The 14,721-nt window shown below is 46.2% G+C and overlaps 1 protein-coding gene across 1 annotated transcript; it reads right to left on the reverse strand.

Moving 5' to 3' along the window:
* Positions 1 to 5,144: 5,144 nt before the first annotated feature.
* LOC308699576 (odorant receptor 131-2-like) lies at positions 5,145 to 6,077 on the reverse strand (the record flags this gene model as incomplete). Its single annotated transcript, XM_081380458.1, has 1 exon — positions 5,145 to 6,077. One exon carries the CDS (start codon positions 6,075 to 6,077, stop codon positions 5,145 to 5,147), a length of 933 nt encoding a protein of 310 aa, XP_081236584.1.
* Between the last annotated feature and the right edge of the window lie 8,644 nt (positions 6,078 to 14,721).

A 14,721-nucleotide genomic window follows, 5' to 3' on the forward strand; every position in this document is an offset into this window, starting at 1 on the left:
AAAGAAACTCCTGAAATAAGGGCCTTAGAGGCCGCCATACTCCTCGTCGAGTGCGATCGGACAGCCAAAGAAGGCTGCCAGCCGCCTCATAAGCAAGTGAGATAGCCTCGACCACCCACTTGCTCATCCTTTGCTTAGACACTGGACCTCCTTTGTTAGGGGACCCAAAGCACACAAATAATTGATCACTTTTACGCCACAGGGCAGCTCTGTGGACATACGCGTCTAACGCCCGCACAGGGCAAAGCAAATTATTATCCTCCTGATCAGCATTTTGAAAGGGAGGAGGACAGAAGGCCTGCAGAACAATAGGTCTGACCACATTGGTGGGGACCTTGGGGATATAACCCGGTCTTGGATGAAGAAACGCTTTAACCATACCCGGAGCAAACTCTAAGCATGACGGAGCAACCGACAATGCTTGAAGATCCCCTATTCTCTTGAGGGAAGAAATAGCAAGGAGAAAAAGAGCTTTCAGAGTTAAAAACTTCTCAGGAACCTCCTCAATGGGCTCAAAGGGGGCCAGGGACAAGCCTTGTAATGCAATGGACAGGTCCCATGGCGGAACCCTAGAGCGAACTGCAGGCCTCAGCCTCCAAGTGCCACGAAGGAAACGAGATATCAAAGGGTCTTTCCCCACAGACATTCCACCCAAAGGAATGTGGTAAGCACCTATGGCCGCCACATAAACCTTTAAAGTGGACGGGGTCAGACCTGCCGTGAACCGGTCCTGCAGGAACTCCAGCACTGTACCAATTGGGCAGTTAACTGGGTCCAACCGACGGTCACTACACCAAGAAGTGAAGACTCTCCACTTCAGGGCATAAAGTTTCCTCGTGGAGGGAGCTCTGGACTGAAGAATGGTCTCCACAACCTCAGTTGAGAGACCTGACTCTATGAGCTGGGCCCCCTCAGAGGCCAAGCCCACAGGTTCCACAGTTCTGGGCGGGGGTGAAATATTGAGCCCCCTGCTTGGGACAGAAGGTCTCTCCTGACGGGTAACTCCAGAGGATGCCCGTCGAGGAGGGACACCAGATCGGGAAACCATACTCTGCCCGGCCAGCGCGGGGCTATAAGAAGCAGGCAAACCCGGTCCCTGCGAACTCTCTCCAGAACTCCCGGGAGCAGAGCCACTGGGGGAAAGGCGTACAGACGTAGCCTCGGCCACGTCTGAACCATAGCATCCAGTCCCAGAGGAGCTGGATGCGTGAGGGAGAACCAAAGTGGACAGTGAGACGTCTCTCGAGACGCAAACAGATCCACTTGTGCTTGGCCGAACTCCCTCCATATCAGCTCCACCACCTCGGGGTGGAGCCTCCATTCCCCAGGCCTCGGCCCCTGCCTCGACAGAGTGTCTGCTCCTATATTCTGGACCCCGGGGATGTAAGCTGCCCTGAGTGACAGTAACTTCCCCTGGGACCACAAGAGGATATGGCGTGCCAAGTTGGATAACGGGCGCGAACGCAAACCCCCTTGGTGGTTGATATAAGCGACTACCGACGTGTTGTCCGTATGTACTAACACATGGTGTCCTCTGAGATCTGTGATAAAGCTCCTCAGAGCCCGGAAGACAGCTAACATCTCTAGGCGATTGATATGCCAGGAACGATGATGGTCTTCCCACAGACCTTGAGATGAGCGACCCTCCAGGATCGCTCCCCAACCCGTGAGGGAAGCATCCGTCGTTAGCAGTTTGCGACGACAAGGAGCTCCCAACACTGGGCCCTGGGACAGGAACCAAGGTTTCTTCCACATAACCAGGGCACGTAAGCATCCCCGCGTGACCCTGATTGTGCGAAATGGGTTGCCCCTCGGGGAAAATCCCATGGTCCTGAGCCACCACTGCAGGGGCCTCATGTGCAGCAGTCCAAAAGGTATCACGTTGGAAGCTGCTGCCATGAGACCCAACAGTCTCTGGAACTGTTTGACAGTGAGTAGCTGGCCTAGCTTTACACTTTTCACAGCTGCAAGGATGGACTCTATACGTGGCGGTGACAGGCGCGCCTGCATCGACACTGAATCCCAAACTACGCCTAAAAAAGTGGTCCTCTGGAGTGGAGAAAGCACACTCTTCTTGGCGTTCAGCCGTAACCCCAACTCTTTCATGTGGGCGAGAACAACATCTCGATGTTGAACCGCCAACTGATGCGACTGAGCTAAAATCAACCAATCGTCGATGTAGTTCATGATGCGAATACCCTGGAGGCGCAGGGGCACCAGAGCTGCATCCATGCATTTGGTGAAAGTGCGGGGTGATAAAGCTAGGCCGAATGGAAGTACTCGATATTGGTATGCTTTGCCCCCGAAAGCAAACCTCAGGAACTTCCAATGACACGGACGGATGGAAATATGGAAATATGCGTCCTTGAGGTCTATCGTGACAAACCAGTCCTCGGACCTGATCTGTGGCACGATCTGTCTCAATGTTAACATTTTGAACTTGAGCTGCATGACTGAATCGTTCAGAACTCGAAGATCTAAAATGGGACGCAATCCCCCGTCCTTTTTCGGAACTATGAAATACCGGCTGTAAAACCCGGTTTCCCTGTTGGAGGGAGGTACATATTCTATGGCCCCTTTCTCTAACAGAGTGTTCACTTCCTGTTCCATAACCAGAACCTGCTCGGGACCCACCACTGTGGGCAGGACCCCCATAAACCGAGGTGGGCGTTTCTTGAATTGTATCTGATACCCTTTTTCCACGGTCTGCAGGACCCAACGAGAAACATTTGACAGTAGCTTCCACGCTGTCAGAGATTTTACTAAAGGTACCAGCCTCTCGAGACTGGTTTCTGGATTTTGTTGTTGTTGAGTAGTCAGTTCGTCGCCCTGTAGCGGCGCACCGGCAGGGAACGACCGAACAGACTACTCTAACACCCTCCTCGGAGGGGGCGGGCATCCCAAGGCCACTACGTTTCCGGGTGGTCCTTGAGATATGTGCTCGCCGGAGACCGCTGCGCCCTGTAACACCGGAGGCGGCAGGGTTGGCAGAACGGTCCCCTGAGGGCACCGAAGAGAGACGGGCACCGTAAAAAGAGGTGTTAACCGCTCTGCTTCGGGGGGGACTACCCTCATTCTTCCTGAGCCCTCGGACGTCAGGACTTTTTCCCAGCAGCCTTCTTGGCGGTAATAACGGTCCGCAGATCCGTTTTACCCCTCGAGGGCTGCTGGGTTTAAGAGCGCCCTCCGTGTCCCCGAGGTTTTTGTGGGGGAGCACGAGAGGAAACGCTCTGTTTCTGAGTGGCACGGTGCTCAGCGCTCTTTTTAGAGGAGTGAGGCTGCTCCCGCTCAGCAGCCTCAAAGAAAGAACGGCGGGAGAGAAGTTTCTGAAGTGCAGCTGCCTGTTTTGAAGCTTCCTGTGACTTAACTACAGCACTGTTCACTGCATCTCCAAATAACCCAACAGTAGAAACCGGAGCATCTAAGAGAACATGTTTTTCTTTATCTTTGATGTCACTCAGGTTGAGCCACAGATGCCTCTCAGTGGCCACCAGGGCTGCCATAGACCGCCCGATTGATTTAGCGGTCTCCTTGGTGGCCCTGAGAGACAAATCTGTGGCCCTGCGCAGTTCGGCTACCGTGTCAGGACCAATACCCCCGCCCTCCTCTAAATCACCCAGTAATTCCGCCTGATAAGCCTGCATAAGGGACATCGTATGCAGACACGCTGCAGCTTGACCAGCGGCTGCATACGATTTATGAATCAGGGAAGATATAAACTTTACTGGTTTAGTGGGGAGTGTAGGAGTCTTCAAGGAAGATGCCGTTGCTGGAGAGAGATAGCTCGCCAACGTCTCCTCCACCTTCGGCATCTCCCCATAACCATGCTCTTTATATTTATAGATGGAAGAGTAATGAGATGTTTGTGGTGTGTATACTCTGTATGACATTGGTTTTCCCCACGATCTCGACACCTCGGTGTGGAGATCGGGGAAAAACGGAAGACTCCTGCGCTGAGGCTGTGCACGAGATGGCAGGAAGCGCTCGTCGAGTTTGCTTTTCGAACGAACGTCCTGCCTATCCTCTGGCCACTCAATAGAAAGTCTGTCAACTGCTCTAGTAACTACATCAAGCAGCTCTTCAAATGCATGAGACTGAGGTGGCGAATCCTCAGACTCAGCTGCAATACTCACAACATCCAACTCCTCAGAGCTGGATAGTTGCAGTACTGGTGCCTCCATCGGGGGGGAAGAAACCGCAGCGCGTGCTTCCACACCCTGATGAGAGGCACTGGATCTGTCAGTAAGAGGCTGAGATAAGGCAGAGCCCGTCTCAACATCCACTGACAGATCCATTTGCGAACCCCAGGTCTGAGATCGCCGCCGAGCCTCAGCCGCGGCGGGACCCGAGCCCTGGGGAACGTGGTCGGGATTGAACCGAGCCAAACGGGATCGGAGCGTACGCAGTGGAAGCGCACAGCAATGCACACAGTCACCACCCTCAAGTGCTGACTGGGCATGCTCCTCTCCCAAACAAACAACACAAAGAGTGTGTGTGTCACCTCCCGTTAAATAACGCGGGCAGGGATGGACACACACTCGATACTGCTGCTTGCTCTCCATAACTGAATAAATATATATATATATATAGACAGACAACACCAAATAACAGGGACAGATTTCAACACAGAGCGCAACTGAAGACTCAGAAAGCTTTCGTTTTCTGTTTCGGGCTGGCTTTTATAGTTTCCTGGTATGTGACGTCACCCGCCTCTGACGTTCCGCCACACCATTGGACTGATTTTACATGTGCTTCAAGCAAAGCGTTCCCCATAGCGTCATTCTCGACGCAACGGGAGTTCCCTTGAAAGGGAACTATTTTTATGTATCCAAAAAAGTGATATACAGTAAAATAACAAATAAAGCCACACTCAGATGTAATTTCACAATTGTGATGTATTCCATAAAACATAAGTCTGTATTTGAGCGACAATGCATGTTTACTTGTAAAACGTACACGTATTTAAATGCTACAAACATGATTTTTAATATTCTTTAACAATTTTTCTCTAAATTCCACTTTGCCAAGAAGTTATAATTACAAAAAAGAAAAAATAAGATAAGAGAAAAGCACTTATTAAAAATATATTTTGCATAGTGAGAATAAAATTAATTCTAATGATGCTTATATGATATCTTTTTAGCTCACTGCTTAGTTGATTCAACTTTTACATTAAGTAACCTACATGAAAAAAGTCCTTTCATGTATTTAAAAAATTGTTTATCTCGAACACCATAAATAAGGGGGCTAAGTAGTCTTGGTAATAAGTTTGTAAGAAGATAATTGAAAAAGGTGATTTTTGACCGTAGAGTAGGTACAAGTTGGCTATAAATCTTGTCTATGGTAGGAGTAATGATGGACAACATACAGATCAGAAGCTGTGCTCCATGTAACAGGATGGTGCTTTGGGCCTTTTTTGCTGAGGATTTATCAGTGGAGGCTCTTCTGGCCGCAATCAGCACTTGACAATATGTGAATACAAGAATTACCCACACAACAGATGTATAAAGCCCATGTGTTACTTTGCTTTGGTCTTCATGGTATGGCGTGCTATAAACATTTGTTGTGCTACAGAGAATACTTGTTGTAAAAATAGATAAAGGACGAACAATTGAAAGGAGAATCAAGTCAGCCAATCCAGGTAAAACTCCTACACCCCAAATCAGAGAGATAAGGATGTATGTCCTGCGCACTGTGCAAATCTGATGGTGATGCAGTGGTTTGCAGATGGCAACGTAACGCTCAACGGCCATACCGGCCAAAGTCAGAGGAGTGTTCTTATGAGCTGTTGAGGTTATTATTAGCAGTGTAACACAGAATGGGACAGGAACATTTGGCCATGCATAAGCCATCACAGAAAGACTTACACTGAAAAAAACCATGAGCATATCATTGATAACCATGTGAATATATAATATATATCTCGGATCATTGTAGAAAACTGAACTCTTGAAGAACGTGAAAACAAATATTCCATTGACGCAGTTAACTATGAGCCCGACAAGAACAATGGTGAAATTTTTTGCAAAAGCTTCTTCATATCTGTTTTGGGTGTTCTGAACCATTGTAGAATTCATTATTCTTTTGCACTGGCATAAAGTTCTGTGACTCTTATGTGTGAAAATATTTTTTCTTGGCTTTTTGGTTGTTTTTGTTTTTCCTCCAAATGATGTCCACAACTTTCTGTCCATCAAGCAATGAGATGAATATTTTCCATCTGTGTCATCTAATCTGAAAATAAAATAGATACACTTTTAACAGAAAATTTAAGAGTGAGAAGCTATTAGCAACACTTGAACACAACATATTATGTATATTAAAACGTGTTAAACAAAGAGCGCTCACCTTTCCACCTTGTATGATCGACTGATCTGCCTCAAGATGTAAAACCTGACAAGTTTAAATACTTTAGATGTGGAAGAGGAGACAGTCAGGGAGTAAGAAAGGGAGTGGGAGGGAGAAAGAAATGGAGTGGGGAGGGAGAGGGAGAAAGAGCGAGCATGCTGGTAATATTGAGAGAGGCATAAAACAGGAATACAGTGAAATGATGGTGAAAAGTAGGTTTTTAATAATCTCAAATATTTAACGAACAATTTGATTGAGAGTAGTAGATTTAGTAATATATAGTATATATATATATATATGTATATATATATATATATATATATATATATATAGTAGTAGTCAAAGTTGTTCAGAACGAGGAGTTCTAACACATGATATGAATATTCAAGTCAAGTCAAGTCAAGTATATTTGTATAGCGCTTTTCACAATACAGATTGTATCAAAGCAGCTTCACAGTATTAAATTAAAATAATACAACAAGGTTTGTTTCAAGTGGAATTTATTGATTGATAAAATAAAATTGAATATCACCAAAATATCCCCAACTGAGCAAGCCAAAGGCAACAGTGGCAAGGAACCGAAAAACTCCATCAAGTGACCTAATGGTGACCTAAAACTCCATCAGGTGACCTAATGGAGAAAAAAAAACCTTGGGAGAACCCAGGCTCAGTCGGGGGCCAGTTCTCCTCTGGCATTTATGAATTAGAGGCGGGATTGTAGTTTGAACTGTAAGATTAAAAATATTATATGAATGCCTGGCCGAAAAGATGCGTCTTTAATCTAGTTTTAAACTGGGAGAGCGAGTCTGAGCAACGAACAGTATCAGGAAGACTATTCCAGAGTTTTGGAGCTAAATGTGAAAATGATCTCCCTCCTTTGGTTGATCTGGATATCCTAGGTATGACCAAAAGCCTCGAATTTAGTGATCTTAAAGAGCGCGATGGATTATAGGGCGATAGAAGATCCGTTAAATAGACTGGAGCTAAGCCATAGGGCTTTATAAGTCAGTAGCAATACCTTGTAAATAATACGGAACTTTATAGGTAACCAATGTAGTGATGATAAAATCGGTGTTATATGATTATATTTTCTTGATCTAGTAAGAACTCTAGTGGCTGAATTTTAGACTAACTGTAGCTTGTTTATTGAGGATGCAGGACAACCAGCTAATAAGCATTACAGTAATCTAGTCTCGAGGTCATGAATGCATGAACTAGCTTTTCTGCATCAGAAACTAATAGGATACGTAGCTTAGCAATGTTTCTAAGGTGGAAAAAGGCTGTTTTTGTAACATATGAAATATGATTTTCAAAAGACAGGTTACAGTCGAGTATAACACCCAGGTCTTTTACTGTAGAGGATAAAGTAACAGGACATCCTACGATGTTAAAGTTGTATTGTAAGAGGTTTTGTGGGCGTTTTTTTGAACTGATAAGTAGTACCTCTGTCTTGTCTGGATTTAATGAAAGAAAATTACGCGTCATCCAATCTTTTATATCTTTAACACACTCTGTCAGTTTGGATAATTTAGCGTTTTCATCTGGCCGTGATGAAATATAGATTTGAGTGTCATCAGCATAACAATGGAAACTAATTCCATGTTTCCAAGTGGCATCATATATATTGAGAATAATAGAGGGCCCAACACAGATCCTTGCAGCACTCCATAGTTTACTGAAGTTATGATCGATTTTTCTCCATTCAAAATGGTTGCGGTCTGATAAGTATGATCTGAACCAGCTTAATGCTTGTCCTTGAACACCAGTATAATTTTGTAGTTGATCTAAGAGTATTGTATGATCTATAGTATCGAACGCAGCACTAAGATCAAGTAAAACTAGTATTGAGATACAGCCTTGGTCAGAAGCTAAAAGTAAATCATTTGTGATTTTAACGAGCGCAGTTTCAGTGCTATGGTGCGGCCTGAATCCAGACTGAAACTTTTCATAGGTGTCATTTTCTTGCAAGAAAGAGCCCAGTTGAGCGGACACAACTTTTTCTAGTATTTTAGACATAAATTGAAGATTTGAAATGGGTCTATAATTTGCTAGATTATTATGATCTAATTGTGGTTTCTTAATGAGAGGTTTTATAACTGCCAATTTAAATATTCTTGGAACATGACCTAAAGATAAAGACGAGTTAATAATATTGAGGAGAGGCTCTTCCACTACAGGTAACACTTCTTTCAATAGTTTAGTTGGTATAGGATCTAATAAACATGTTGTTGTTTTAGATGAAATGATAAGTTTATTTAACTCTTTTTGTTCTATAGTTGTAAAGCACTGTAATTGTTATTGTGGGGTGATAATTGAGGCTGAATAATAAGGCACGATTGAAGATTGAACGTTTATAATTGTGGTATGGGAACGTTGAATATTGTGTGTTTGTGTGAAACACAGTAAGATATATGAGGCTTAAAACCCTATAGCTTTCAAAATTTGAAAGAATTCTAATTTCTTTAAAATTTTGCACAGACATGTCCATGGGCCCTATTTTAACGATCTGAAACGCAAGTGTCAAAGCGCAAAGCGCAAGTAACTTTGTGGGCGGGTCTTGGCGCTGTTGCTATTTTCCCGGCGAGATAAATGACTCTTGCGCCAGGCGCAAATCTAAAATGGGTTGGTCTGAAGTAGCTTCATTATTCATAGGTGTGGTTTGGGCGTAACGTGAAATAAGCCAATCAGAGCGTCATCTCACATTCCCTTTAAGAGCAGACGCGCTTTTTCTAAAGCGGATTCCTATTATAACGGCGGATTCGCCAGGCGCGCACCAGGAGTGATTCACAGCCGAGGAGAGCAACGCTCTCGTCAGGGACGTTGGGGATGGAGAAACCCACCCAAATTAACTTCGGTTAAAAAGGCGTATGATAATTTGGGTAAATGTGTAAGCTAGATGTATGCTTTTATAATAAATTGTCACCGGAACACGCCTCCTTTTTTGCGCTGAACCGCCCAGGGAGCTCAAGTTCATTCCCTAGTTTAGCGACGTGCTTCTGTGGAGGGAAAAGCGCGCTTTGCGCGGGTGCAAAATAGGAATGATACATGCGTCGGTGTACAAAGTCAATTGCGCTGGGTGCAAAGATAGGGCCCCATGAGTCACACAAGCCCACTGAGTTTCATTATGATTGGCCTCCGTTGATCTTGTCCGATATGTGCACAAACTTCATTGGCTGACGGCAGCAGTATTTTTCGAGATCCACGAATGTCCTCATAGACAATCACGGCACCTTGGACAGAAATTATACCTTGCACCTGACTGTTGTTAAGCTATATGTAGGTGTACACCCAGAGTGTGCACATATTTCTTGATATGTAGCCCCTACGATAACATGAAGGAATCCACCAGAATATTCTCACCCAATCGCACACAGGAACTTGGACATAGACTCGGCCAATCAATGACTTGCATGCTGGTGCACTGGTAAATGATAGGAGAGGGCGGGAGAAAAGAGAAAATGAAAACAACAGAGAGGATGGCGGCGTCCGAAGAGGTCCCATGCTGACGGAGATTTCGGTATGATAATTCAGTAAATAACAGTTTAGCTCTTAGTTATTGCGTGTGCTACATGTTTTGGTCTGAGCTACGGGACAGTTACGGTTTGAGTGGTGTGTGTAAGAGCGGAAGACTCCACGCCATCAGTACTGAAGATTCATCCGTCGTCATATCATCAACAAGTATAGTTCGCATAGTGCGAGGCAACCGTTCTCGCTAGGTAGTGCAAAGTGTTGATTATTTAGCTATACTACTAGCTCGTCGCCAACGTTGGAAGTTTGTCACGCAAGGGAAGGAAGACAACCAGCCAGTTCACAGCTAAAGCCTAGGACGTGTCTGTGGCTCATCTCTCCTGCTCTCTCCCTCTCCATCCTCTCTCTCACGCCATTGATACACGGTGCGGTCGAGGAGTAATATAGGCTACCCTGCCACACATGACTCCACCGTTGCCGCGGGATAGCAACGCCCTCGTGATGGACATGTTCTATTAATTGGTGTACGGTCGGCACATACGTAACGTGGACAGTCCGAACCAAAAGGAACATTGAACTGAGGTTGGTCATGGAGTGTTGTTAAGTGTATTGTGCAAAACTGTTTCTGAAGTTACCACTGACCTGAAGATTACTGTTGTGTGAATTACATTCACAATAACGTTACTGCTGTTATTTGCATATGAGGTTTATCTGCAGTGTATTTAACTTAGATATTAGCTGATGTTGTTAAGTAAAACTTTCAAAGTGTTATTGAGCCACTCTGGTGAAGTGGATGTTAATACAAGGGTTTGAACATTTTATGATGGTTACAGGTTGATAGGGAAACCATTCCTATACGTTTTACATTTGATTTATAAATATATATACTTTTTATTTTTTTATTTTTATTTTATTTTACTCAGTATTAGAATACTGGCATTTAGTATAATAAATAACCTCTCATTTCTCAGCTTTTACACTATTGCTTTTACTGTGAAGTTTTTCCATCTTTCCTGAAGTAGGGGCGTCTCATCCTCTGTCTGTAAAGTATAGTAGGTAGGGGGAATACAAGTTAAGTCGCACACACACTGACAGTTAGGCAACTGATATTCTGCACTTTAGGTTTCCACCGTGACAGGTCCAAATCCTAAAGCCTAAGCTATTGTGCTTTACTGAGCGGGCAGAGTAGACACGAGATTAATAGGCCTGGGGGTTAGGGACTTAGATCCTCTGATTTCCAGCCATTCAGGGAAGAGTGATTTACCCCTACTAAGCGGACGTAGGTCCCGTTCGCTACATATTGGCTGTCACGAACAGGATCCACTTTTTGTAGCTTTATAGTTTATGCTCCATGGCTGAGATGGAAGAGTTAAGGAAGCAATTTAAGGATCTCCAGGAAACAGTTACAGCTCAGACAGCTAGGCTGGGGGAACAAGCGGCACTTCTTGATCAGGCCAGACAAGATCAGAGGGAGGCTCTGTTGATGGCTAAGACTGTAATCGAACAGCAGGCCAAGACCCCCGCGTCTTTGTATATTCCAAGAGAGAGAAAATGTTCCGATTTCACCGGTAGCCCAGCCCAAGGTGAACCATGCGTTGAGGAGTGGATAGCTTCCATGAAGTCTAGTTTCAAGATAGCCAGGGTTCCAGAAGAAGATAAAATCGAGTTGCTCAGGCAGCACCTCAAGGGTGAGGCAAAACTGACAGTTAAATTTCTGTTAAGTGAAGAAAATACTGATATCACAAAAGTCTTTGAAGTTCTGGAGAAAACATATGGCGACAAGGTCCCTGTTGGTGCTCGCCTTAGAGAGTTTTATGATAGGAAGCAAGGCCCAGGTGAAAAGATACGTGCCTACGCTTATGATCTTCAGGAGAAACTGCATAAGCTGAAACGGCGAGACCCGGAGCGAGTTCAAGATCCAGACAAAATGCTGAAAGAACAATTTGTACTTGGGCTAAGAGATGACTTCTTACGGCGTGAAACAAAGAGACAGGAGAAAGCGCAACCAACGCTGTCCTTCTTTGACCTGATGCAAGCGGCCATCACGTGGTCAGAAGAAGAAGAAGAGGCCCCTACAGCTGCCAGAGGCCCAGTGCGAGGAGCAGTTAATGCAGCAGCTGCTGAAGAAACCTCTTCTCCACTGACCCTGACATCACTATACGAAGCTATCCAAAACCTTGCTGCCCGCCAGGAGGAACTCTACAAAGCAGTTCATGGAAGGGAGCAGGCTGCAATGCCCACTAGACCTGCTAGACCACCTCTAAGAGACGACGAAGGGCGACTCATTTGCTATTCCTGCAATAAACCTGGTCACACGAGCCGCACGTGTCGGCAAAGTAAACCAGCCGAGCATAGAGCAAGGATGGCAGCCGTTGCTACAACAGAGTGTCAAGCCGAAAATGACACACAAAGCGCTAGTGGTTTGGTTTCAGCTGGCATTAAAGCTGTTTCCCAGACCAGCGAGAGGGACTCAGCAACTTCTAGTGGTGCATTTGGGGAGTGCTTCACAATTGATGTTTGGATAGATGGTGTAAAGACCAGCTGCCTTTTAGACACTGGTTCTGAGGTCACTACCATTCCAGAGAGTTATTTCAGGGAACATTTCCAGGGGACCGAGTGCTGTCTGTCACCAGCTAAATGGGTTCGTCTAACAGCGGCTAATGGCCTTGAAATTCCAGTGGTCGGGTGTCTGGAGGCGGATATTGAGTGTATGGGCAGGCTGTTGAACGGTCGGTGTGTTTTTGTACTGAAGGACAGTTGCAGCGGCAAGAAGGAAAGGGGAAAACCACCCGGCATTCTGGGAATGAACGTAATCGGAGAGCTCAAGGGCTTCCTGACTGATTTCAAGGGTGTTAAGAAGCTGGACCGAAGTACTCCACAGCCAGGCCATGCCAGCCTACGCCGTATACTGGCCACCATGGAAGAGGAGGAACGGTGTGTGGGCCCAAACGGACGGATAGGGTTCGTAAAAGTCGCAGGGAAGCAGGCTGTCACCATTCCCCCGTTCAGTGAAAAGGTGATCGAAGGTCGCTGTAGGATACCACCCAGAGCAACATGCAAAGTGCTGGTGGAGGCGTCTGCCAGTGCCAGTCTCCCTCGTGGTCTACTGGTGGCAAATGTTCTGGCCCAGGCTACTGAGGGGAAGGTCCCAGTGCGCATACTCAACTCAAGTGAAAAGACCATCACATTGTTCCCAAGATGCAGAGTGGCAGAGTTGAGTAAACCCGATGTGATCGTACCAAGGGAAGTAGTGTCCGTGGAGGAGGTGGATGGAGAAGTGTACGTAAGGAAGGTCAGCCATGGAGAGGTCGAGTCAGTAGAGGGGGATGGACCACTGTCTGTTCCGGTACACGCAAATCTCGAGGGTCTGACGCCACCTCAGGTGCAAAAGCTGGACAATCTTCTCAAGAAACACCGGGATGTGTTCTCAGAGCATAAAAGCGATTTTGGGTACACCACCACGGTGACTCACCGTATTCAGACTGGAGATGCAAGGCCGATTAAGCAAAGGCACCGGCGTATACCTCCACACATATTTCAAGAGTTTAAGAAACACGTGCAGGACTTGGTCGCACAGGGGGTACTCAAAGAAAGCTGCAGCCCATGGGCCTCCCCTGCAGTAATTGTCATTAAGCCAGACCAATCTGTACGGTTCTGTTGCGATTACCGTAAGCTAAACAGTGTCACGTTGAAGGACGCCTACCCGCTCCCGAGGGTTGAGGAGTCCTTGGATGCCCTTGGAAAAGCGAAGCTCTTCTCGTCGCTAGATTTGACAGCAGGCTATTTTCAGGTGGCTGTTCATGAAGACGATCAGGAGAAAACAGCTGTTACCACCCCGTTTGGCCTATACCAGTGGACTAGAATGCCATTTGGTCTTTGCAATGCCCCTGCCTCATTTCAGAGGCTAATGGAGGTAGTCCTAGGCGATCTGGCATTTGACGTGTTACTGATATACCTGGACGATGTCCTGGTCTTTTCCAGCGATTTCGATAGCCACTGTGAGAAACTGGACGTAGTATTCACTCGTCTGAAGGAACATGGGCTTAAGCTTAAACCGAGCAAGTGTTTCCTGCTAAAGTCAGAAGTCAAATTCTTGGGCCATATTGTTTCTGCGGAGGGTGTCCAAGTGGACATGGAAAAGGTCAAAGCACTCCGTGACTGGCCGGTGCCCAGGAGTACAAAAGATGTGCGGCAAGTGGTGGGGTTTATGTCATATTACAGGCGTTTCGTCCCGAACTTCGCCCAGTTAGCAAAGCCGTTACATTCTCTAATGGGAAAGGGCAAGAAAGAGAGTGGAGGCCAGTCTGTTCCCTTTGTGTGGAGTAGAGAGTGTCAAGAGGCCTTTGATAAGCTAAGGGAGCACCTTATGTCATCTCCAGTACTTGCGTACCCTGACTTTTCACTCCCTTTCACCCTTACCACCGATGGGAGCCTCCTTGGGTTGGGGGCAGTGCTCAGCCAGCGGCAAGAGGGGGTGGAGCGTGTGGTCGCCTTTGCTAGTCGAGGCCTCCGGGGTTCTGAGCGGAATGATAAGAACTATAGTGCATTTAAGCTTGAGTTACTAGCCCTTAAATGGGGAATAACAGAAAAATTCCGGGACTTCTTAATGTACTCTAGATTTGTTGTGGTGACCGATCATAATCCTCTGCGCTATCTCGAAACAGCTAACCTCGGGGCGGTGGAGCAGAGGTGGGTTGCCCAGTTAGCAGAATATGATTTTGAAGTGCATTATAAGCCGGGGAGGGAGAACACAAATGCGGACGTGCTGTCTCGCCTCCCTCGAGCACAGGAGCCTGAGGTCAGCGACACTGATAAGGACTTTCTGGTCATTCAGCCTGAGGAAGTGCGTGCCTGTCTATGGCCTGGACAGAAGACAAATGCAAGAAAGCCTAGTGTGCAGGTGGCTTC

The sequence above is a fragment of the Scardinius erythrophthalmus genome (assembly GCF_964197995.2).
Source record: "Scardinius erythrophthalmus genome assembly, chromosome: 12".
NCBI lineage: Eukaryota > Metazoa > Chordata > Actinopteri > Cypriniformes > Leuciscidae > Scardinius > Scardinius erythrophthalmus.